The sequence below is a fragment of the Pholcus phalangioides genome, unplaced genomic scaffold, assembly GCF_987345545.1.
Source record: "Pholcus phalangioides strain wild (caught in Gottingen) unplaced genomic scaffold, Ppha-v1.0 ptg000013l_1, whole genome shotgun sequence".
NCBI lineage: Eukaryota > Metazoa > Arthropoda > Arachnida > Araneae > Pholcidae > Pholcus > Pholcus phalangioides.
Window position 1 is genome coordinate 28,198,741 of NW_028301606.1, and position 27,377 is coordinate 28,226,117.

The window sequence follows — 27,377 nt, forward strand, 5'->3', positions numbered from 1 at the left end:
AATTCCATTTGCATAATTGTCAGTCGCAAACAGGGTGGTTCCGATGTAATTTTTCCTGCAGATACCAGAGAAAGAACTATACAGTGTAATTTGGAGCAAATTGAGATTAAGATGTAGATAAGTTAGTTATCTCTCGATAGCGAAAAAGTCATTTTCCCGCTTACAAACACTTAAAATTTAGATAATAAAAGGGGGGGGGGGAAGAACATCCTATCCAATTTTGTTCATTGAATTTTATACCCGTGTATCAATCATCATAAAATTGCATATAATTAGCTTATGCATAACTCAAATACTAAGTAGAACTGTACCTTGGAACCTGCTTTTCTCAAAGAATCCAACTAGGAACGAGGGTTCAGCCCTTACATTAAGAATGTTAATTAAAATAGTAAAACCCCCCCCTCAGTTACCAGAGGGACCAAAAAAATTCGACCATTGGCCAGTGATTTTCTGACACTATGTATGTCGTTTTTTATGCATTATGTCGAGCTTATTAAGATACAGCGTCATCTGTGAGCAACATTTTGAACTATTTTTGGCTTCACAGCGAAAAAATAACTCAACGCCATGTAGTTTAGTGCAAAATCACATTTTTTTTTTAATTTTTGAAATGTGTCATCAACTTTTCACTCACCCTGTAGATCGGGTCGTTTAAAACTAACCACGGGGTTCCATCGGACCCGCGGAAGTTGTTTCGGTAGAAAAGTATCAAGACACACAGCACGATAAATACCGAGGCTATCATATTTCTTTCATGAAAATGCTGAATATCGCCAGAAAATTTGTCATGGTCAATACAGTTGTCAATTACAGTCGAAAAAATTGTCAAAGGCAAGTAAAGTCATTGACAGCCAAAAAATTTGAGAAGTTGTAATTTACCCCTGAAAAAATTATCAAAGGCAAGTGAAGTTTACAGTTACAGTCAAAAAAGTTGTCAAAGGCAAAAAGGGGTTACAATAACAGCCAAAAAATTGTCTAGGGAAATTAAAATTGCCAATTCAAGCCAAAAATCATCAAAGGTAAGCAAAGTTGTCAATTACAGCCAAATTGTCAAGGGCAACTACTTTGACAATTTTTTAGCTACCGCTAAAATTTCTGGAAAATGTCCTGTCGCATACAATGGGAATTATATTGTGATACTTAATTATCACAATATAATTTATAAGTCACGAAAATGATCCCAATTGTCGATTTCAAAAGTTCAACTAAGCTTTGTTGAAAATAGGGGAAAAAACGGGAGATTTCATAAAAAAATGTAGGTACAGTCAAAATTACGGGGATAACCCGTAAAGTACGAGTCATATGGTCGCCCTTTATACACTAGTTTCTGGGCCGCGAGCAGCCGAAATACCGCATATCTGGCCCGGAATGAAGAATTGAATTAATTCCACTTTCAATCAGGGCCGTTTCGCCATGTCATTATATTTAGACTCCATTACGTAAGAACTAGAATTTAAATAGCATCGTTAAACCGAGCGGTTTTGCTTTGTAATACACGTAACAGAAAAGTTGAAAAAATAAAGTGCATACAATTACTCGCCCACGAAATAACGAGCCACGAAAATCTATTTGAATATTATTTCTTTCCTTTCTGGGATATAAGATTTAGAATATCTTCTCTTTACGTTATCATCGCTCGTGTGTGTGCATCTGCAACGGCTTTTGCGATGTAACGAGATGAAAGAACATGATTATATAAGAAGAAAAATTCCAAAAATATATAAGATAATTCAAACGTGCTTTACGCTTTAATTTAAATGTATATCCGTGTTAGTTGATACGGAGCACAAAAATAAAATGATCTTTTAGTGAGGGGGATGAAGATAAGGAAATTTTATTCACATTGAGAACACTAAACACAAGATACGGATTAAAGATAATAACCTGGGGGCATATACTATTTTCGGATGAATTTCATTACATAATCTACACGCGAGCAGCTGTCTCCACGAATATAACAGCCGCCCAATTTTCATTGGAGAATACATTTTCACGCGCATTCGCAATGACTACACGCGTTTTTGACGCACACATTGCGTAGGCACCTCTTTGTACCTCTTGTTTTCTTTTGTGTGTACCAGGGCTGGACAAATCCCAGGCCACAATGACTACGAAAAAATTGGTATTGGCACCTAAAAAATGTTCTTTGTGTAGTTATTAAATTGCAGGCTGAAAGCACAACAACAAAATGTTTGAAATTTATAACAGCATACCTGCCAATATGAAAGGGGGGGGGGGTCACTATGCCCTGAAAAGAAGAGCTATTTTAGATTTTTTTTCTCCTGGGGAATTTTTTTGCTTTTGGTTTGGCGACTAAAAAATTTTTCTGACGCCTAGATTTCTTTTTTTGGGATTTGTCCAACCTATATGTGGTCTTATACGTTCTAGCACTATACCACGTAGTTTTACACTGTTCACCAATAAGTGCAAGAGCCTCGGGACTGTAGCCCTTTTTACTTCTCTTAGAAACTTTGGTGATGGAGAGCTAGATCCTTTCTCATGAATATCGATTATAATCTATCGCTCAAGCACCATATGATAATGAGAAAATGTTATGACAGCTAACACAGCACCAAAACAATTACTTACCCAATCATACTACGGGATATTAATTCCTATTTTAGATTCTGCGAAGTGAAGTGTCACTTAATTAAATTGACTGCGAAAGGTTGAAAACCGAATCAACTAATGCTTATTATTTTAATTTAATTGTCTTGATGGATAATCTTGCGGATGTTTAACGTAATACACGCTTCGATATCTTTCCGAGATAGAAAGTGGGGGGGGGGGGCGGTCTTCCAAGGTCAAAGATGTTAAACTAAATAGGTTTCTGCTGTTTGCACTCCTTCCCAACCACCCCCCCCCCCGTAACGTTTTTTTCATACCAATGCTACTGGAAAATCACAGATTGAAACTCACTCACCACAGACAGATTTTATCACCGTTTTAGTGCAATTTAATATTGTGTGATGATTTAATAGCTTAGTGTGTAACGTCAGTTTAAATCTTGAAAGCATAATGTAATTTACAGCGCATACTGCCGCAGATACGAATTTCACGAATGCTTTCAAAAAAGTCCCCCCCCCCCCACAAACATTCATGGATTTTTAATGTAATTTTATTAAACAATGCATGTCCCTCATGCGGATGATTCTGAATCTCGTACACATGGGCCGTCCGGCTCAAAGATGAGAAACCCGAACAGAAACGCATTAAATAGGAAAAGTCATCTCACATAATTACTATTTTAATAGTGCCTATTACTAAATATAGGTTTGGCAGCCTAAGTTACAAGAACATTCATAGGAAAAGGATTGTTTGAAAATACATTGAAAAAGAAATTGTTGAAAGAAAAAGAAATTGATTAAAATATTGCTGGAGGGAATTTCTTTGGTTTAAAAATGGAATAGAATTCTCTTTAATTTTTGAAAAGCATTTGTGTGCCGCTCCTGATACCATGGCATGTCACTTGTGGCTTGTGGCACTTGTACCACGGGTTACCACCCCTGATATAACATAAAATTTATATTTTAAAAGTATCTATTTCTACAGAACATTCCAGAAAAAAAAAAATCGGAGGTAAATACGTAAGAAATTTGGATTGTTTTTTCACATATACGTAATACGTTTAATCACTTATACAGTTAAATACGGTACAATGCTTCGATTCGATTTAAAAACAAAATATTTATTTACAAATGAAGAAGAACAACAATGAAGGGGCAAATACACGGAAATTTACGAAATTCCTCAATAAAATAGGAATTTCGTATTTTTCCGTGCATTTGCCTTTATCGTGGTTCTCCATTTATGATTATATCAGGCAAATTATTATTTACTATTCCACCCAAAATCTTTTAGAAATATGAAGATAATGAAGACTTCAAGAGCCTTTCTAAAATTTCTATTATACATGTGCAGTTATATGCCCATCACAAAGAACTCCTAGGGGTCAAAAGTTCGTTATATCCGATCCAATACGAAAAGATCTTATGTCACAGGATCAAAAATTACAGATATCCTTCGCTTTACGCGGTTTCGTGTAATGCGATGTTGAAAATTTTCTTTCGAGAAATTGCGATCCGCGCAACATTCGGTCTGTAGTTTGATTTCAGGCCTGAAAATGGGCTTGTAAATTTATATTTACATAAAGTGTGTATTTGTATGACACGATTGAAATGATAAAATCCGTTGTATTTGCGGACGTAGATGAGAGATTATATGGAACAAACGCTCAAATCCATCTCACCAGATCTTTTGGTAGAACATCGGCAATGCCATCAGAATTTTAATCGAAGAAAACGACCCCAATAAATCTATAATTGCCATATTTTCGGGGGGATATTCAGAATTCTCTAACTTTGCTTCTAAAGATTTTATAAAAGGATGAAGCATGCTACTTGTCAGTTGAATGTCGACTGTTTTTTTTCAATAAAAAAGTTATTAACTCCAATCATACGACGCCCTTCAGGACAGAAACATCCACATTAAATATAATCGATCAAAAGTAGTGAAGACAGAAAAGTGAAAAGTATTAATTAAATTTATCCACATAGACCTAAGTTGACGAGATTTATTTATAAGTTTGAATAATTCATTTATTTAAAAAACATCATTTTCCTGCTGGAAGGTTTGTTTTTCCTCTCTTATCTGTTTGAAGAAACCCCCTCCCCCCATCTTATCCGTGTTACGTTCTACTCACTTTACGCGATTTCGTCTTACGCAATCGTTTTGTGGAACCGATTAATCGCGGAAAGCTAGGGACGCCTGTATAAGAAAGATTCGTTATTTCGGGGATCGACTGTATTCATAGTAACAAGGGAAATCAATGAGACGAGTTAATTAATTTAAGAAGTTTGTGTCATTTGTTTGCACACGTATGTGCACAGTAGAACCAATTACTCGCCAAATAATCAATTAATCAATACGTCAATATAAATTAATGATGTCAGTTACTTATGTGTCAATGAAATGTTTTTTGTTTTTTTTTGTAACAGCAGTGACAAATAATGATTGAGCACATGTTTGACACGATATACCACATCAGTCTTGATTAAGGTAACGCATACATTATTACGATATTTTGATGGAAATGTTTGATCGCGGTCGTGATGTATCACTTTTATGATTATGAATATTTAGCATGCAGTTGCGCAAAAGTAACTTACTTTGCATTTCGGACACTTCTGAGCGTTTAGTTGCCCGTGGTTTTTTTCTTTGGCCCAGGTTTTGAGGAGCCTGTCGCCCTTGCGGAATTGCTTGCAAGTCAAGGCTTCGTGCCATGGAGCATGACACGGGAAACACCATTTCAGGCCGCACGCACCGCATGTCACACTGAAAACATAAAAAAAATCAATATGGTAAATTCCTAAAATTTCTAAACTTACACAAAATTTATAGCACATACAAAATAAATCAGGAAAGGAAAAACACACAGTACATAGGATTTTTTATTAAGAGTGCCCGGAAAGAAGGAATTTGAATTGTACGGTGTTCATTTTTTGATATCCAAGCAAAATGTTAAAACTTATAATTTGGCTGATAATTCTGAAATAGATTTCTAATGTGATGCGTTGAAGGGCGTAGGCCGATTGCCCTCACCCCAGGTCGTTTGCTCTCAATCGCCCCCCCCCCTCCCCAATTTCTTAACATGGTAGGTAAACCTCTTTATCTAAGTTATTATTAGCCAGATTATCCTCTCGAACAGCAAGCGAAACGTCGTTCATCCCTCTCTTTCTTATTATAATATGTTACAGTTGTTAAAGGTACAAAGTGATCTTAACAAGTTTTACCCGAGGCATAATTTCATTATTTCTCGGAGTTTAGTATTAGACTTGTACTATAGAAAATACTACATTTTTATTAAAATTCGTTTCTGCGGATGTATTTGTTCGTTTCCAGTGAGCACGGGAAAAACAATTGATTTTTCTATTTTAATTGCAAATTTATAAATAGTATCACAGAACGAATGAATGCAGAGAGAGAGAGAGAGAGAGAAGAGAGATGTACAAATAGTAAGTTCACGCCAAATACGTTAAATTTATGCGGGACCGTAACTAGAGGGGTGGGGGGGGGGGAGGGACAACTGTCCCGGGCGGAAAAATTTAGGGGGTGGCAGTTTTAGGTGGGAACGAAGAACGCCATTACAAAATTATCGAATTTTAAAGTTGTTGGGGCAGCAAAATCCTGTTTGCCCCGGGTGGCAAAAATCCTAGTTATTTATGTATCGAACGAAGCGAACTTATAGGGGTATATAAAAAAGCATTTACTCCCGATTAAATTTTTTATTTGCCCCGGGCATGTCAGAACCTAACTCAGACCAAAGCTCACAAATGCTGACACTGCCACCAGATGGCGACTTATCCGAGGATGATGTCACTCTCCGCTATCCATACGGAGGCAAAGCTGCATTAAGCCGCGCGGCTTTGTACGAAGACTTCTAACAGCTGGCTGATGCGAAGATATATTTAGGAAAGAGAGTAGTCTAGTGAAAAATAGAGCGCTCATCCGGAAAGTGAAAGTACGTGGGTTCGATTCCATGCAAGGGCAGATGAATTTTTTCTCTCTTTCCTAAAATATATCTTCGCATCAGCCAGCTGTTATAAACCTTCGCATTCAACTTTTGCTAAGAATGATTTTGTCTGATTTTAGATAAAATTAAAATCAAGGAAAAGTATATTATACCCTTAATTAGCAATTTTGGGTAATCAAAAAATCCACTCTAATTAATTAAATTGCTGTGCGTTGGTGCATTTTTTTCAATTAAAACCATGATAACGGCGCCAATTTACGCCCGATTTTGTGGAAAAGAATATTTTTCAATACGTTTTTAAGGGGGGTGAACCGCAGAGAGTTAAATACGAAACTCAGGGAAATATAATCCGTCGCATAGATATACGAAGTTAAATAGAATTTTTGACTAGTAAAATGCTTCTTTTTTTCTTAACGGTAGAAGTCAATATTTCGTCAGATATTGAATATAAGACGCATCTCATATTGTTATTTCCCCCCATGTAGACTTTAAATAGTAATATAAGTAGACTTTAACCCCCATATAGACTCCAGAATTTTTCCAAAATTCTGAAGAAAACGGACTTTTTGCGTGGCTCCAAAGGCAAACCGTTTTCCCAAGGAAATGGTTTCAAGTCACGTATAAAGCTGATTAAGTAAAAATATTGAAGCGAAATTTTTTCTCTTCATTTCTTCTAGCGTTCCCATTCTGCTTTTTTTTAACCATTTCTGATACAGTATACTATAATGAGTCTGCCGCTCTGAAATGAACGATTCGCTCGAATGGTGGAACAGCTATAAATACGATCCCGGGTCGTCTTTATTTCGCAGCCAATTTCTCATATTTCAACTTTAATCTTCATGAGATCTTTTGTGCGTGATGATGTACGGTATATACGATATATTTCTAAGATATTCGATATTAGATTACTCGACTTGTGTTTACTACGGCTCACGCTGCGAATCGCGAGCCGTTTCGTCATTGCACTCATGTTTAATGACTCGAGAGAAGAAAAACAGAATTTCAAGACATATTGGAAAAAATACGGCATAGTTTTTTTTTATAAATACGAAGCTTTTCAATATACAGGGTATTTCAAAAATTTATGTTGAAAATTGTGACAAGGCAAGGGGGTGCACAGAGAGAACGACAAACGAGGCAAGAATGCGTGAGAGAACGAAATAATTTCTATCCACAAGATTTTTGTGAAACGCTTACAGAAAGGAGGTGCACAACCTTTCAGTCCGCTGGCTAGATATGCGATAGCTCTGTCGCTGGGGGGCCAGAAAGTTGTATATATATACGTTGACCGTATGACCCATAATTTTGGTCTTCCCAACCTTTGGGATCATCCCAGCAGCTTTCTTTTTTTCGATTCTAGAACTGCTCCAGTCTATCACTATGGGCGATTTAATACCGAATGAGGTGTGCTTGTGCACCTAATAGCCCGAAAGCGTATCTAGTGTCATTCGTGAATGGCCATGGTCGGTTTCAGGTCCTCGCGGTGCAAGTCCGTTACTATGGCCACACTACATGCAGTGGCCATCGGTCATCCTAGCAGCTAGAGCAGGCATCTTCAACCTGTTGCTTGCGAACACCACGGTGCTCCACGAAGCACCCAGAGTGCTCGATGCTCGCGTCAGATTTTGTGCTCACGAACACTTGATCAGCGTCCCCATTGAATGCCTTGTACAAATTGCATTCAAGGATTAAGATCATACTGATATCAGACACACGCATGTCAAACTTGACGTAAGGGTGCTCTTCTTTTCGTGATGGATACAGGCAGTGCTCTCGACAAGAAAAAGATTGGAGAACTCTGAGCTAGAGAGACGCGCGCTACGGTCACACTGTGACTCGTCCGCTGCTGCGTATGTGAGTCGTATGGCAGAGCCATCTATACGTTTGTGAACTCAGTCATCCGGCATCTTCTCGGTCATCGACGTTCGAAAACGACGGTAATTACGATTTTTTTTCTTCTCCTCCCTATTTTCACTAAAATTGGCACACTCATTTTTGGAACACCTTGTGTGGCTCGGATGACACCCAAAGCAGGACCGTAACCGGAATTTTTGCCACCTCCTCCCCCAACTTTAAAATTCTTTGATTTTGTAATGAATGGTTTTCTTTGTTCCCACCTAAAACTGCCGCCCCCTAAATTTTGCTTCCCGGGGCGATTGCCCCCCCCCCTCTAGTCGCGGCCCTGCCCAAAGTCACCTTTGAATAGTTTAATTTCCGAGAATTCGCAGCTTATATTCGTAAGCGTTCATAATATTACCCTGGTCTTATTGATTCGGATATTTCCGTTCGAGGGCATCGAGCCAAAGAGAAAAATAATCCACGAAGGTTGCGGCAAGCAACATGGAACAAAAACTCATCCGATAACCAATTGCTTCATCTACAGCAGTGGTTCCCAACCCATTTTTTGCCATGCCCCACCTAAGAATCTTGTAAAATCCTGATGATCCCCCACTCTGAAAGACACTCGTGGGGGATGGAGGCAGTGCAACCACCCTCGAAGATGAGATCGGAAATTTTAAAAAAATGTTGAAATATTGAAAAAAATTCTCTGAATGTGCTGTTACATACAGACCCTATCGTATGTATGTTGTCAGAGTTATGCTTGTTTTTGTGTTTTTTGCTGGAGCTGCCATTTGACTTGCATATTTTGAAGTGAAGATGGTAAATTCTTGAATTTTCATGTTGTGTAAGTATCGTGCTGTAGGTCTCCCTAACTCAAAATGGGAGACTTCACTTTTTCAAATGAGAGACCGGCTTGTACTCGCACAATTTTTACTGCTGCCATCTATACTTCAAACTGTGAGTGAAGTATTATGTTTGAATATTTGAACTGTTGCAGGTCTCTGTTGCTCTCTGTGACGAGACTTTTCGACGGGAAGATCGGCTCGAAGTTGGGAGCCACGGAAAACCCAACTTCAGTCGACGCCACTGTGCCACTTGCGATTTTTTCCCGCCATGACCCATGTTCTTTTGAATAACCAGCTTACATCCCCCTTGCGGGGACAAAGCGGGGGTCATGGTCGGTTTGTCGTTGTTGTTGTTGCTATGCAGTCTACGGGAATTGCACTCGGGTTCTCGTGATGAGACTCCATCACGATGTTCACGTGACCGCTCGGCGGCTACGAGCATCGACTCCAATTTCTGTTCACAAACAAATACAATATCGGCGTAATCACTCATATCACACCGATATTGAACTTCAACTGATATTGGCTTATGATATATATGCTTTTACGATACATTCCACTGAAGATTGCTATCACTGACACGCGTATCAGAGAGCAGTAACTCGGAATAACCCCATTTTTTACTAAATATTAGTTTTTAATCTATTCCAACAGCTGATAAATGACATTTCGGTAAATTTAGTAACAAAAGAAAGAAGTAAAATATCTGCATGTGTGTGTAAAAAAGGTGTTTCTCTGCACTTTGATGGTTATAGGGGAAATCAGAGGTTTGTGCGAAAACGAGATGTAAAGCCCGCATGGTGAACCCGTGGGCTAAATGTAGCCCTCGGACTCATTTGATGTTTTGCCCGAAGCCTCAAACCTAATCCTGGAAAGATAAACTAAGCGGCGCATTTATAGATCATTCAAGTCCCATGTGATATAGTTTTACATTACTCAAGTGGCCCGGCTGTACATTCCTAGATTGTTCTTAAGTGATCCCACAGTATATTTAGAGATCACTTGAGTGATTCGCACCACAGTTACGGAAAACTCGAGGCGACCCGCGGCACATTTTCAGATCATTAAAGTAGTGACTCGCTGCGTACACAGTTTCAGATCACTTAAGTGACACGTGGTGCAGTTCCACATCACTTAAGTTGCTCGCAACACATTTCCAGATCACTTAAATGGCCTGCGATACATTTCCAGAATCACTTGAGCTACCAGCGGCAACGTTCCGGAGCACTCAACCCTCGACACGTTTTGAAGCCAATGGTGTGGCCTGCGCTTCCCAAAAGGTTTAGCACCCTTGATATAAAGCAAGGGTGCTCAAACTATAGGACAGTGCGGGCCACTTCACTGGTTTGAAAACGCGTTGCAGGCCACTTGATTTATCATAAGATGTGCCTCGAGGCACTCAAGTCATCTGAAAGTGCTACGGGACACTTGAGTGATCTGAAAGTGCTACGGGACACTTGAGTGATCTGGAAAGGTGTCGAGATTCACTCTGGTTATCTGAAAATGTGCCGCGGGCCACTTGAGTCATCAGAAATTGTGTTGCGGGAAACTTTCAGTGATCTAGAATTGTACCAGAGCCACTCGGATGATCTGAAGATGTGCCCGTGGGCCACAAGAGTGATCTAGGTATGTCCCGCGAGTCATTCAGGTGATCGAAAGTGTGCCGCAGGCTACCGGAGTCATCTGGAAATGTGTCGCGAGCAATTTAAGTGACCTAGAGATGTGTCAAGAGAAACTCGGATGACCCGATGATGTGCTGCGGGTCCCTCAGGTGATCTGAAAGTGTGCTGCGGACCACTTCAGTGATAAGGAAATGTGTCCCAGCAATCTAAGTGATTTGGAAATGTGCCAAGAGAAACTTAATTAATCAGTAAAAATGCAACGGGACACTTAAGTGATCTATGATGTCCCGTATTTTATCCTACTTAAAAAAGATCCCAGTTTAACCTATTTTTCTCAATAAAATATGGACATCTGATCTCATTTAAATGTTTTTTCCCCGTGAAATACATTTTTGTTTACTGCAATTTGTGGCAGCCCTTCATTCCCCCCCCCCAACCTGCAGCAATTAGAAAATTGCATTTGAGGCAATAAATTGCGGTTTTTTTGTCTAAGTTTAGTGACATCCAGTATTTATAGCATCGCGTAGTATCGCAGTTCCCAACATTTTCTACGAGGATGTACGCTAAGCCCAATTATGACGGTAAAAAATTACATGAGGGCAATGCAGTCAAACCTCGTTAGTGCGTCACCCGGTTAACACGTCACTCCGCTTACCGGGTCACTTTTTGTAAGTGCCAATTGTCCTCAGGCAGGAATTGGCAAGCTATGGCTTACTCCGTTTAACGAGTCACTCCGCTTACTAAGTCATAGTTTTGCTCTCCAAAGAGTGACTCATTAACGAGGTTTGACTGTATATCTGTGGTAGACCACATGGTGACATCACGGGCCCTCAAAATCAGAAATTGTATTAATTTAAACGAGCAACATGGGTCATACGCAAATATGGTTCGAAATATTGTATACAAGATAAGACGATTAGAAAACAAAATGCAGTCAAACCTCGTTAGTGCGTCATCCGGTTAATACGTCACTCCGCTTACCGGGTGCTTACCCCGCTTACTAAGTCATATTTTTGCTCTCCCAAGAGTGACTCATTAACGAGGTTTGACTGTATATGTAGAATAAAATGGTGCAAAAACACTGTACCAACAATTAACTTTGCGAATTGTACATATGGACATTACTGAAATCAATTACAAAGGTTGAATAATCTTTTCGTTAGTTAGAATTAATTTTATCAAGTCTGCTTGCGGACCAGCTCTGGTGACCACCTCATTCCCCCTTGAGATCACTATTACCGACAGCCGTATCAAAGCCGGAACTCGGAATAACCCCCATTGCTAAATAGTAGTTTTTATTCTATTCCAACAGCTGATACGTGAAATTTTGGAAAATTTAGTGATAAAAGAAAGAGCTAAAATACACAGGGTGGGCGAAAAGTCCGTAGAAACTTTGAAAATGAATAAAAACCAGAAAAAAAACCGAAATAAAAAACGGTTTGCAGGGTTAGCATCGCTAAAAAAGTTCACAGGAATTCCTATTTAAGAAAGGGGGAAATAACTCCAAAAACAGCCGATAGGTGGTACTGGTACAAGCGACTTCGGTGGAAATATGCAAATGAAGCGGTTATAAGAACTTGCGCTCCTAATCCGCAACCAGTTCACTGTTTTGAACCATGTATGTGGACCTGCTGCACTCTGCCGTTGCTGGATTTGTGACTCGCCTGCAACGTGTTATCCCCTGTGGTGGCAGGGTTTAAGCATCGGTCGCATTTTTCGCAAAATGCGAATGCAAATCGAAGAATGCGAAAAAAGCAGTCGCCACTTTCGCAAAAATGTGTACAGGAGGTACGGAACGAGTAGACATCTAACCATCAATCATTACATTAGCATTGTAGCATTTTGCTAAAGGGGCCGTTCAAGTATTACGTCATCATCGATCGGGAGGGGGGGGTTTCCGATTTGCTGACTTCTGATGACAAGGGGGGAGGGGGGGGGGTTGGATAATGCTTACGTCATCAACCACCCTTTAAGAAAATATGAGTTAGAATTCAGAGGGGCAGAGCTGATGACGAAATTTTGCTGACAAGGGGAGGGAGGGAGGGGGTCAGCGTTTTGCTGACAAGGGAGGGGGGTCAAAAATGGCTAAAAATTTGCTTACGTAATACTTGAATAGCCCCAAAGCTTTTTGCCCCATTTTCGCTTTTTTGCGAAAGGAATTTTTTATCCAGCTTAAACCCTGTGTGGTGGTAGTGGTCACTTGGAACATATACTGCTGTAATAATTGATTTGCAGCCATTCCGTTCGTTATTTGCGCATCTTTCCTTTGACTTGTTACGTCAGCGGCACCTATCAGCAGGTTTTTTTCCTGTCTTAAAAAAAATTCCCGCGAATTAGCGATGCTAACCCTGTATACCGTTTTTTATTTTGGTTATTTTTCCGGTTTTTATGAATTTTTAAAGTTTCTACGGACTCTTTGCCCACCCTGTATGTGAATGTGTTTCAGTTCGATGGAAGAGAAAAAGGGAGGTTTTACCTTCGAAGATAAAAGTATACTTTTTGCCGCAGGTAGATAAACAACGTGTATCGTCATCGACCCATTTACCAGCTGGAGCAACAGAACAAACTTCAGGTAAAAGTACATGTCGAAGATCGCACAATCGGTACACAATCCATTTTTTTTTTTTTTGCTTAAAACGTAGAAAATCTTTGGAGTGAAAAATGATCATCGAACCGATTTTCTCTCCTTCTATCCGCTCCAGAAAATTCCGACCATCACCACGAAGCAAAATCATTTTAAACATTTCCGTATTGTCTTATTTATTTTACTTACATTTATATAAGCATATTACCAATTCTCGAAACGCCTGGACAGTTTAAGTATAACCGAAAAAAATAAACGGAGAAATTGCGGCTGCACACACACACACACGGGGAAAAGAGAGAACATTCAATATAAAATCTCTATAATCCGAGTTAATAGGATGTCGACGGTAATTGGTTCTAGGGATTATAGAAAAATCTGATTAAAAATTGGTTTTCTGAAAAGCATGAGCATGAACGCATGTCGTTGATGTTTTATGTCTGGATAAAGAAAAATAATCTGATTTAATCTGCGAGTCGAAAAAAAAGATGGATTTTATTTAAACGTGATGGATTCTCTCTCTCTCAGTAACAGCGTTTCTCAACCGCGTAGGAGTTTTCTGAGACATTACTAGGGGGGTTCCGCGAGTAATAGAAATGACCAGTGTGTCAAAAGTTATAATAATGTTGAAGAGAGCATCGATGTAATTTGAAAGGCTTTTTTTTTGAGTCTGGACCAGGGATTAACAAGCTTAATACGTTCGCGATGCACTTTGAAATTTTAAATATCTCACGGCACCTCGTCCGAGCTCGACGCACTTCACTGGCACCTTTAGAATGCCGTGACGTACTGATTGGTGAATAACGTCCCTGTTAATAAGTTCGGTGTGGTTTCGCACCTCCGAAATAATCTAACAGCACTCAGGGATACACCATTGTCGAAAACACTGGTCTAGACAATTTCTTTTCTTATCAGTTGAGTAATCCTATATTGTCTCCGTGGCTATTATCGCCCGCCTGATAAGTTCAATTCCCTCCCCCCCCCCCCCCCGGCATCGGGCAATATTGTCCATTTTGGGAAACACTGAGTAAGACCATGATTTTCCGTGTGATTTCTATATACAATAATTGTAATTTCAAGAGTTCCATAGCACATAATTATTGCTTCAAGGGTCCTAGAACAATGATTTTCAAAAGGTGGTAGAGATAAAACAAACATTTACTACAGGATCTGCGGGTGTGTTGCAGAAGAAATGAAAAAGAAGAATGCACACCCCATACCCGTTTCATTCTTTCTTTTCTTTGCTCTTTGGGATCTCTCTTCCCCTCGATGTGTGACCTAGGATAGAACTCCTTAATACACGACGTATATGAAGTCGTCTTAACCTAGGAGCCCCTCGGATACGTATTAATTGAAAAACGATACCCTGGAGTTTAGGGCAGTATTTCCCAAAGTGCGCAGTATCGCCCCCTGGTGTGCAATGGAAGGGTCCAGGGGGGCGATAGAATCTACTGATTTAACATTTAACATTGGATCCTATGGGCTTACTTGAGTTGGGGGCGATGAGAGGAAAAAATTTCTGATGAAAGGGGCGATGCAACAAAAAGTTTGGGAGACTATGGTCTAGGGCAGCGGTTCTCAACCGGTGCTCCGCGGAGCCCTTGGGGGCTCCTTGTGCACTCTCTAGGGGCTCAACATCCGTTCGAAAAAAATAAAAAAAACCAGTAAAATTTAAAAAAATAATTATAAATATTTTTGAATAGTAAAAATAAATCAGTAGTAACTTTGATGAATAATTAAAAAATTGGCCTACGGGGCTCCACCATAGAATTTTTTACTTAAAAGGGCTCCGCGAGTCAAAAAAGGTTGAGAACCGCTGGTCTAGTGTATGGTTGAAAACATTGAAACAATATCAATGCTCTAGGCCCTAGAGCATTGATATTTTTTCAATGATTTCTTAAAACAGGTATTTTTTCAAGTTTTCCCCCAGAACACGGAAGTAATTTTGAGAGTTCCGCAAGGGGAAAAAGTTCGCGAAACGCCTTACGTAAACTAAAATACTGCAATAAAATGACCGGGGGGGGGGGGGGAACACTCTTCATCTGTAAGAAAATCCACCATTCGGAGAAGTGGGCACTTAATAAAGGTGAAACGCGTAGAAGAAAAATTTCAAACCAGAAATTAGTCCTATTGAGAGGTGGGCCTCTTTAGGACAGATTTCCATATACTAACTGAAAATTGCAATAGCCTCAAAGTTTTCGTAGAGCATAATGAAATAAAAGCAGGTATCTTAGAGATATGCACCTAATTTTGCTGAAACGGCAAAATGTACACAGCATGCTGCCTGTACATACGTAAATACAGTCTCGCTCTTTCCATGCCGAAACATAGGTATATTCACCAGAACGGAACGGGTGTGGTCGAATTCACGAGGCATCCTTTTAATTATTGATACTCTCACATACTCCGCGGACGACGGTTCACCTGTTATAAAGCGGCACGATAAGAGAACGTTCACCGGAACCGATTCCAGACACGAAAAAAAAATTATCATGATAGAAACAAAGAGAACTCAGACAACAACAACGCACTAAATAATGTCTCAAGAGCATCAGATATACCTAGTGTCGAATTCGGAAATTCAAAATTGAAAACACTGAAGTAATAAGAATTGATAAAGAAACTGATTGTATGATTCGATAGCATTCATGATCAATTCGTGCCCTTTGAGTCATCTGATGTGGGCCGCGACCTCTAACCTGATTTTGTGAAAAGAATCTAGCGGCACATTTACAGATCACTTAAATAGCTCGCGACACATTTCCAAACCAATGAAGTGGCCCGCACTCTCCTAAAGGTTGAGCATCCTTGACCTATAGCAGTGGTTAACAAAGTGGGAAATATCGGCCCTAGGGGGCGATGGAATGGTCCAAGAGGCGGTAGAAGCCATGGGTTTAGTATAGGATTCTATGGGATGACTTGAGGAGGGCGGGGTGATATGGGAATAAAAATTTTCTAAAGAGGGGGGGGGGTCTCTCCATGGAACAAAAAGTTTGATCTATAGCAACAGTACTCAACCTTTAGGAGAGTGCGAACCATTTCATTAATTTGAAAACGTGTCACGGGGTCACTTAAGTAAGTCTATAAATGTGCTACGAGCTCCCTTGAGTGATCTGGATCTGTGCCACAGGCCACTCAGTGATTATCTGTAAATTTACCGCTTATCACTTGAGGGAATCTGGAACTGCACCATGGGTCAGCGATCTATATATATACCGCGGGTCACTTGAGGGATATGGGAAATGTGCCACGGAACACTTAAGTAATCTAAGAAAGGTGCCGTGAGCCGATTGAATGATTTGGAACTAATCTGCGGGTTACTTAAGTGATCTGTAAATGTGTAGCGAGTCGCTTGAGTGTCCTGGAACTTTGCAGCAGGGGCCTATAAATATTCTGCGAGTTAATTATGTTATCTGAAAATGTGCCGAGGACCATTAAAGTGCTCTGGAATTGGGCCCCCATGAAATGTGCCACTTAGTTCATATTTACAAAATAAGGTCTAGGGTCGCGGCACACATCAAACGACTCCGAGGGCCACACTTGTCCCGATGGGTTGAACAGGTATGATCTATAGTTTTAGTGTCATCGATAGCTACCAGTAGCTCCTCGTCATCAGATGGCATGTTGCCCTGCTCTCAGAGGAGGTGCCAATGCACGCATCATCATCGTCGTCGACGACGACTCGTGCGTGCCCTGTGTAACTCTGTTTCACTAATTTCTTTTCCCATTTCCTCTGGGAATAACACAACCCCATCAGACGGGAATTCAATTCCTCGCCGGTGTCATTCGGAGCCACTAAATGACTATTACATACCCAGTGCACACAACACACGCGTCGATTTTTCCCATTTCCTTCGACCCCTCTCCAGTTTTCCTCTAAGTACAGAAATTAATCGATTGATCTTACATAACTACCTACCACTTGGGGGTCAAAAAACTACAGTCCATTCACTTAAGGAGTCATAAACAGTCTCTTTTCTTGGACCACGGCCAGACTCATCTGCTTTTAATGATTATCCGACGACCAAGAATATCATTATTATCAACATTATACTGAGACACATATACACACAGAGATCGTAACGAGGAAACGGTACGAAATTCGGGTGCAATGACAGAAATTGCCCGTGGGAGTTCATTAATTTGTGTAGATTGAAGGAACATCCGTCTCTTAGATGATGAAATTCCCATTTTTAAGGGATGAGGGCACTACCCTTTTCTTCATGCCATGATGTTTTATTTACTTTATCGTTTTCCCTAGAAAAGTGATGAATATATCTACGTTTTATTCCAGGTGCAAAGCAATGCCCTTATGCAATGGACAGGGCCGTCTTAAGAGCATTGGAATCCCCGGAAAAGCCGATTTTTCCAAGGCCCTATACCTGACTGTAAATGCTAACCTACCGATTTACATGCACAGTATCTAAAATTTCAACCAGATCTCGTTTTCATGAGGTGACACGGTTAGTCCCATGAGTAAAGACGGCACTCACAGTGGAAATTCTCGTTAATGAAGATCCACGGAACCAAAATTTGCGTGCTACGACCCCTTCGCGTATAGACTTTTGGCAAAAAATTTACATGCTTAGCAATTCAACTTACAGAGATAAATCTAAAAAATTGGTATTCCTGTAACAACATACGAAATGAAGGGAACGAAGATTTCAGGGAGAAAGGAAGTGTTCTGAGGAGCTGACTTTTTACCTCTTTCTCTCTCTCCCCCACACACCCTTCCTTAATTTTTTTAATACTCGTCAAACCATAGCAAGGGAGAAAAAAAGATGATGCTTTGGTAGAAGAAAAGAAAAAGCATGACATTTTTCTTTTACACGGTTTCCAATGGAAAATTTCGAAAGAAAGGAGACAGAGCCCAAATGCATTTTTCCATCTACACATGGCGAAGATACCTTATCCCTGTACGTTAAAGGGGTTGAACATAGCATATAGCGAAATATATTGAAGTCCTGTTCCACTAGCTCCGAAACTGTTCGCTCACGGAAGGTGTCCGTTATGTTTGCTTAACCCGGGGGGGGGGGGGGTCATATGATCCCCCTTTTGGCCATTTTCTGTCATTTGTTTCTTTTCTCACGTTTGTTCATTGTGATAACAAACACATGCTTTTATGCTTAAACACTGAGGTCTTCCTCATTATACAGGCATCAACATGTGACTCATTCACTCATTCGCATAATGCTAATGGGGGTAGGGGACTACTCTTGTGATAGTCAAGGGACAGAAGTAAAAACATGCAAGTTGAACCAGTTTCGGAACTATATGAAGTTCCTTCTTCTGGGGCTAACAAAATAAATTCCACTTTTCTGAGCGCAATGTTCACTGAGATATTTGAATTTGAAAATCGGAGGAAAGTTGGGAAAGAACAGCAAATGTTAACGGGCAATGCTTCTTTTCCCTTATTTGTGGTGTTCTTTCCCAACTTTCCTCCGATTTTCAGATTCTAATATCTCAGTCAGCATTCTAATTCCACTTAGAAACGTGGAATTCATTTTGCTGGCCTCAGGAGAGACGGAGCAATAACTTTCTTAATTGGGTTTTGAGCACAGGGTGTCCATATGAAAAGTTGAAATTTTTATTTTAATAACTATACAACCCCTTGTAATAAGGATGCCGTATCTGAGGTCTACACGTTATTTGGATATTTTTTCCAATTGGAAATCAACCTCTGGGATCAACGGTTCACCACTAACATGCTTACATGCGACAAGGGAAATTAAGTAATCACTTTGTATAGTAGCTCTTGTATTTTGGGTATATCTGCGTTTGTGTATATATATTTATTTATTCTTTCCCTCAAAAAGCAATGTGTTTCTCGAGGGAAGAAAATAATCAAAGTGACAATTTGTGAAAAGTCCCTCTTATCATCCCAACAACTTTCAGAAAGTAACTCAAATATAGCTCCCTATACATCTTGACATCTTTCTGAATTTTCATACTATCCAACTGGAATTTTTACATTAGTTACCCTACATGTTTTTTGGCAACAAAAATGCGTACGTTAAAATGATTTCCTTTAAATACGTTAACCCTCACTGAATATTCAATATTTTTATATCAAACATTGCAGTACGACATTTTCTTCTAACACTATTTGCTGTATTTTCTGTACGTTTTGTGGAGAATTTGATTGAAAACTCCACACTTCACAAGCAAAAAACATGCTAGGGAAATTGGAATTTTTAAAAGAAGCTTTTTTTTGTATCTTCTTGAATGTGAGTGCTGTTCCCACGAAAATGCGCAAAAACATTTTAAATTGCACGTTGAATATTTTGTGGAAGTTATAAATCCTTTATAGCATCTTATGGTACAGGGTTGATTGAAAAAGTCTTTTCCTCTTATTTAGTTTCTTGACGATCTTTTCGTAACTAAATCTTCACCGGAAAGTTATGAGTTCGAGCATTATGTTTACACATGCCCGAAAAATTATCGTATTTTTCTAGAAATTCGAAAAAATATCCGAACTCCAAAGAGAACCCTGACTTATGGCTACTGTATATGAGGAGTTCATTTTAAAAAGGGAACATTTCCACTTTTGCTAAATTTGCAGTAGAAGTGAAAAAAAAAAGGTATTCCTCCGGGCTGCTTCGCAAAAGTAGAAAATAGCCCAACAGGTAGCATGTAGAAATGGTAGAAAAATATTTAAAAACTATGTATGTTTCTTGATCAAAATTCAAGAAAGTTATCTACATTTGAATTTTGGAAATGTTCGGTTTTGGTAAAAATTCTTGGAAATGTTACCTTTTTATCAAAATTAGAGCTGGATTAGCCTGGAAAAATTGGAAACTTCAACAAAATTCTTCATAATCTTTGACGTTTTTATCGAAAAAAAAATTGAATGAAACAAAAATAAAGCAGCAAATTGCGCAAAATACAGTAGAAAACTTTCAAAACTAATTAACTATAAAAAAGAAAAAAAAAAATTTCACAAAATCTGAAATGACAAAGGTAACCTTGCATTCCTGACTGAAGTAATCACAGTTTCTAAGTAATCGCAACACTTATTTCACACGGAAAATGTCGTTACTTTCTTCATCAAAACAGATACATTCTTCATGTTCGTCTTCATCAGGATCTCCGCCTCCTTTCCCCTGGTCATGAAATAATCATCGGTACCTTGTAATCAGGATCACTTTCCCATTCTTCATCATAGTAGGTTTTGATAGCAGATAGCTTATGCTAGGGGGTTCTCAAACTTTTTACACCCGCGGTGCCCCTATTTCCTATTCAATGTTTATCCGCGAGCTCCACCGGCTCCCCAGAGCTGTTTAGCAAAGAATATTTTCGAAAAACCTTTGTCAGGGTGACCGCTCCGCGGCGCCCCTTGACAAAGGTTGGAGGCGCACAGTTTGAGAACCCCTGGCTTATACCATTCTTCTTCTCGACGGTTAAACAGCGTTTCAAAGGGGAACCGGAGGAGGAATAGTCATGTTATCTTCCCTTTTCCTCACCTTGACTAAATTAACCTAAAATCGTCAAGATCACTTTTGAAACGGTAATGAGGCACGTACTTTGCTCTTGTCGAGGTTCCATTTGTCGAGTTTTAATTTTTCTTTTGTATGATCACTCTCCTTCCATTGCTTTTACCTTTCATTTTGTAGTATTATTGTTCCTGCGAGCCGATCTTCCCGTTAAAAAGCATCGCCACAGAGAGCAACACGCGTACCAACGATACAATTATTCAATGATAACACTTCACTCATTGTTAGAAATATTGATGGCAGCACAACACATAACAAGCATAACACAGAAACAAACTGCACGTTAGATCCACTACACGTTCACGCACATTCCAACATGACCAATTCGTTAGAAGTTCCGCAGAGAAATGTGGACGAGGTGCATGTGTGGTTTAGTCAGAGCCGGAACTAGAGGGGGGGGGGGGCTAAAGGGTGCAACTGCCCCGGGTGGCAAAATTTAGGGGGTGCCAGTTTTAGGTGGGAACAAGGAACACCGTTACAAAATTATAGAATTTCGAAGTTGTGGGGGCGGCAAAATAATGTTTGCCCCCAGCGGTAAAAATCCTAGTTACGACCCTGTGTTTTTAGTGGTAGTAGTGGTGGCATTGTTCCAGTTCCTTCATACATCTTCGAACAAGTTTATTAACACTTCAAATTTCACTGCAAAAAGCTTCGTACTCCTCACTTCCTCCTTTTTTAGTCTTCATCGTCAATATCTTCCCAGCCCTGCCAAAAATCCTATTCGCAGACAGAAACTGCGTCCTCTAATCAGGAATGTAATCTGTGTAGATTGGACATTATTACGAGATTTCTTTTGTAGCGAGTGTGAGAGATTCTATTGAGTACTGCCACAGTGTCTTCCATAGCACATAACAAGAACACGGGAAAACGGATTGCATTACAAGAAACAACACACAAAGTTACAAACACGATACACGAGAACCAACGTTTAACCTGTAACCCCGACTAACTGGTAACGCATTTGCCGAAGAGTTTTGCGAGCGCCAATTGATTCCAGGTTTCACCTAGCCAAGGTGCTCTCTCGTTAGTAACGTAAAGTATGTGTTCGCCCTAAGAAACACGATCATTCTAAAATGCGCCTTTGAAAGAGCTTGTGAAAATGCGCTACTTGGAAAAAAAAAATCTTAACGCAAAGTTAAGAAAACCACATTGTTATGTTCCCTTTTGGTAGAAACGATTAACATTGCATAGTAATTTCTACCAAAAATATTAGCGTTTAAGTAAACACAGTTTCATAATCTGACAGAGCTCATCCCAAATATTCAGAAACCGTTGAGAAATGAATTTCGAAAAAAGGTGTGAATGCTCCCTTTTGAAAATAAAACCTCCTCACAAATACTTTAATCGTAAAATCATGTTTGAATCGTGTTTAAATCATGTTTTAATCGTAAAATCGCGAATTCAGTCGCTATTTTTTTTTCTTACAGAGCTCCCCGATTTTTTCCATAACATAATTTATAGTCCGAGATGCCAATAGAACTATATTTTCAACGGAATGGCGATGTCAATGACGTCAACGGGGACGGGATCACAATAACATAAAATGCATTCCACGAGTAGATAATTGAGAGATGACATTGATGAAAAGGTGAACGTTTCACGAGGAAAAAAAAGAACCAAGGGATATTATACTTTTCCAACAATAACATAACCATAAAATGACCATCAACGATTCACCTGGACAAAAAGAAAATCTCACCACGGATGCCAATAAAAAAATAACATGCTGAAATTCATGGGGGAAAAAGAGCTTTGTGTAGAGTTTTCAAGTATGGGATTAAGGTGAGCTTATTCTTAATGATTTCTACGTTAAAAAAGCAGGAAAGAGAAATTCAATTTTTCAATTCAGTGTCATTTCCTTATCTTTGACACTGTTCTTAATTTTTTTTTTCTTCACTTTACTGCGTACACACACGCACACACAATAAAACAATCTCTATTGAGAACGCAAATTCCTTGTGGGATCAATTTTTTTCTGGTCCACAATTTATAACTGGTTTTTTTTTTTTTAAAAAGCCGCCACCTCTCCGAAGAGTCTGAAGAATAAGAAGAGTAACTCTCTCTTACGGCCGTTTTGCCATAAATCAATGCTTCGCGAACTTTAAAATTAGGTGTCAGCCAAATTTCTTACGAGCCAAGAATTTCTTTTCTTCCCAAAAACGGCCAAAATAATTTTTTGAGTTTTTCAGAACTTGGCGACTTTTTCCCATGTTCGAAGAAAAGCTAACGGAATTCCGAAGATTTTGCGTTTCCCCCCCTCAGATTCGAACTTGGTTAACACGGATAGAAAATATTAGGCTCCATGGTGGCACCGCGTCTGAGATTTTTCGAACCCCGTGTATTAGAACCTCTTTTAACGTTTGTTAGAAAAATGCTTGTTGGGCAGCATGCGGTCCGTGGGCTCGCCGCTGTGCGGTCGTGTGGGCATCACTGAAGTTGGTTTCCTGCGGTTTTCCAACTTCGAGGCGTGAATGCGAGCCGGTCTCATTTAAAAAGTCTCTCCGTAGACAGCAGACAGGCCTACAACATGATATTTACATAACATAAAAATTCAAACATTTACCGTGTATAATTCAAAACATGGAACATAGATGTCACCTTAGGACTATGCATATACATACACTCAAACAACACGTTCTGGCATGGACCGATTCGTTGGAAATTCCACAGAGGAGTATGTACGAGGTGCATGTACAGTTAAATTGTAGTAGTAGTAGCCCGTGGGCACTCGGTTAGACACCCCCGAATTGAATTTGAAGAATCTTGGAGGAATTACGCTCCGAGTTCTCAACCATGGTCCAGGTTGAAGGGCGTTCTTCCTTGAAAAAAAAATGCAGGCCGTGAGGAAAATATGCGTTCTTCGCAAGTCACTCACGTGATCATTAAAAATGCCGCGGGCCACTTTAGTGATCTGGAGTTGTGCCGCGAGTCACTTAAACGATCTGTAAATTAGCCACGGATCGCTTAAGTGCTCTGGAACTGTGCTGCGGTGATCTGTGAATATGCGGTTGGGTCACAAGAGATCTACTACTTCACCAAACACATCGCTATATTGCAATTTACTGCCATTAATGAGATGGGTTGGAAATGAAGGCGCTGTCTATCGGTGGTCGTCTCAAAAGCTCGCTAGGGAGAATATCTTATCTATAACCTCCTTTGGGTTCGAACCCGGGACAGTGACAGAAACCTTCACGGTGGTATACGAGCATCTTACCACCCCGCCACTTGGGCGCATACAAAAAGGGCAAAAGAGATCTGGAACTGCATCGGAGGCAACTAAAGTGCTCCGTAAATATATCGCTGATCGATCAAGTGATCTGAGAATGCACCGCGAGTCACTTAAGTGGTCTGAAAATGTGCAGCAAGCCACTTGAGTATTCTGGAGATGTGATTCGAATTATCTGTAAAAATGTCATGGGTTGCTCAAGTGATCTAGAACTGTTCCGAGGCGATCTGTAAATATGCTGGGGTTACTTGAATGTTCTGAAAAATGGGCCGCGGGCACCCTTGGTGATTTGTAAATGTGCCACGATACACTTAACTATCTGGGAATATGGCACTGGCCACTCAACTGCACCGGGTCACATACGGTAGGTGATCTGGAAATGTGACGCTTGGTTCACTTATACCAAATTATGTTTTGAGGTCGCGGGCGACATCAGATGGATGGACCATATTTGTGGTCAGCATGCCATGGGTTGAGCATGCATGTTATAGAGCAGGGGTCTTCATCCCATGGCCCGCCGAGGATTTTTAGAAAACAGCAACTTTACATAGAAAAACGAAAGCTCGCTAAAGAGAGCTCTGGCCACTGAAATCTGTACTTCCGTGTATAGAACTGTTAGATACTTCCCATATTCACATTTGATACAATAAAAAAGGCCCTCGCAACGAACTCGGGGACCCTGAGCCAAAACAGTTTTGTGTGAGACCTATGATTTCATATTGGCTACATATTTCGAGGGACCAAATTCGGCCCATCCAAAAGTAAAACGATCACCTTAATAAAAGAAATAATTTTAGAATTATTGAAAAAAATAACAATTACATAATTGATGAAAATTTATAGTTAATGGGAAAATATAGTTACAGAATTACTGAAAGACAAAAAAAAATTTGCTGAGGATAGAAATAATTTCAGAATTGTTAAAATTGTGATAATTCATTGAAAAATAATTAAGAATTTTTTGGAAAAGAAGAAATAATTTCATAATGGAAAAAAAAAATTGAGAATTATCGGGACGAATTTCAGATTTAATGACAAAAAATAATTGCTTAAAAACAATTAATTAATTAATTAATGAAAGGGAATTATTTGAAAATGAATAAAATCTCAGATTTAATGAAAGAAATAAATTCAGAGCAAATAAAAAGTGTTCAATAAAATTTGGGGAACCGAAAATACCACAATGTAACTTTGACGGCCCGCGGGATTCGTGAAAAAATCTTATTTGTCCCGCAAATGTGTCTGAAAAGTTCAAGACCCCTGTTACAGAGCCATGAAAATGAAACAAAATCTCATTTCGAGACACACTGTGTCCAAAAACGGAAAAGAACAACAACGAACAAGGCACGATAAATCGTTTGTGTCGAATTATAGCGAATGTCGTGTTACGTCCTTCTTTTATTTATTGCCCGTCAGCCCGCTTCAACCGGCCCAAAAAAAGAATAATAGAAAAAATAAAACTGTGTTCCGTTTACACGAGTTCACATACATGTCAGAAAAGAAGAAAAGCGACGCGCAGAACAAAAAGACGACGATGACAGTAATGAAAATGGCACACACACAATTCGATTTACAAATTTCTTTTCTGCTGACCCGACTGCCGATGGCCGCGGCAATGATCGGCATTCATTCAAGACCGCTCAACCGTAAAGTTCTCTTGAACGGTATGAATTTATTATGTGTAACGTGAAACGAATGGGAGGATGAAACCATTCCCCCAGTACGTGTTATCGCATACGAAGTCATAACTGTTAAAAATTACCTTTCCGGAAAAATTGGGAACATGCACTTTATACTTGAAACTTGAACATTTGCGTCGGGCGGTACCTCTTGGCGAGGATATTCAAAGATATACCGCAGTGGTTCCCAAAGTGGGCAATGGTATGGTTCAAGGGGGAAGCGACTGAAGCTATCGGTTTAGTATAGGATCCTATCGGCTGACTTGAGTTGGGGGGGGGGGGCGATGGAAATAAAAATTTTTTAAAGAAAGGGAGTGATGGAATAAAAAGTCTATGATATATACTGTGTAATACAGGGTACTTAACATTCCTAGTTAAATATGTGGTATGGCTACCTGTGGACGGACCAATATTTGATGTACAGGGGCCCCATAAATTCGTAAATAGTTTAAAAATTCATGAAAATTGAAGGAATTGGTGTATCTGAATGCGGTTTGAGAAAAAGTCATTACCACGAAGGGGAATTTTTTTTTATGGTACAGAAAACAGTTTAGTTTGAATTTTTTACAATAGAGGATGCTGCACGAAAACAAATCACAGAATCCTGGACCTGAACCTTTCTGCAATCTCTTCTGCGTCCGAAACGTTCGTGAATCTTCAGCCGCAGATTTGTGGCTTAGGTAAAACAACTTCACCAATATTGCTTCATCCTCCCATGGAAAAATCGCGATGAAAATCTTATGTAAGCTCCAGAAAATTCAGAAATGAGCCATAATATATAACCGCATACAGTACATTTTATGGAACTCTAATTTCCATATGTATTTCCAGTGATTTGCTTTCATGCAGCACTTCCTATAGACAAAAATTTGGACTAAATTTTTTCTGCATCAATCCCCCCCCCCCCCTTCTCCCTTCGGAGAGAATAACTTTTCACAAACTGCATTCAAAAACACCGATTTCTTCAATTTTCATGAATATTTAAACTACTATGAATTCATTGGCCACTCCTCCCCCACCAAACATACGGGCATTTCATTCAAATTTAAACACTTCTAAAAAATTCACATCTTCATATCTTCTATATTCAATTTATAGATACGTCTAGATCTAGATCTATTCAATTTATACATAAGTCGTATTGAAAATGTGTGGCTAGACCGTTTATTAGCAAACATGTGTACTGATAGGGACCCATTACAATAGGGTCTTTTTTTGACGAGTCACGAGCTACTGTATCCGGCTTCATATAACTTTTATCGTGTGTGCGTGCGGCCTCCTTTATTTTCAAATAAATTTCTTGAGCAAAAAATTAAGGACAAAAAGTCATATTTTAATGGGGCTAATGCCCTAACACCCTTCCTTTTCTGAAGGCTACGCACATAAACAGAACCGGAACTTGAGGGGAACTGCCCCGGGGCAGCAATTTTAGGTAGAAACAAAGAACACCGTTATAAAATTATCGAATTTTAAAGTTGTGGGGTCGGAAAAAATCCTAGTTACAGCCTTGCACATAAGTATTGTATAGGGCCGCAAAATGCCTAAGCCTGGCCG

General features: G+C 39.5%; 1 protein-coding gene across 1 annotated transcript in view; it reads right to left on the minus strand.

Moving 5' to 3' along the window:
• LOC149078905 (uncharacterized) overlaps nucleotides 1–27,377 on the minus strand; it is a 73,056-nt gene that overhangs the window by 12,991 nt on the left and 32,688 nt on the right. Inside the window, exon 2 of the mRNA XM_089241101.1 lies at nucleotides 5,169–5,334. Coding sequence (XP_089097227.1) covers nucleotides 5,169–5,334 — 166 coding nt within the window. The remainder of the gene's footprint in view (nucleotides 1–5,168; nucleotides 5,335–27,377) is intronic.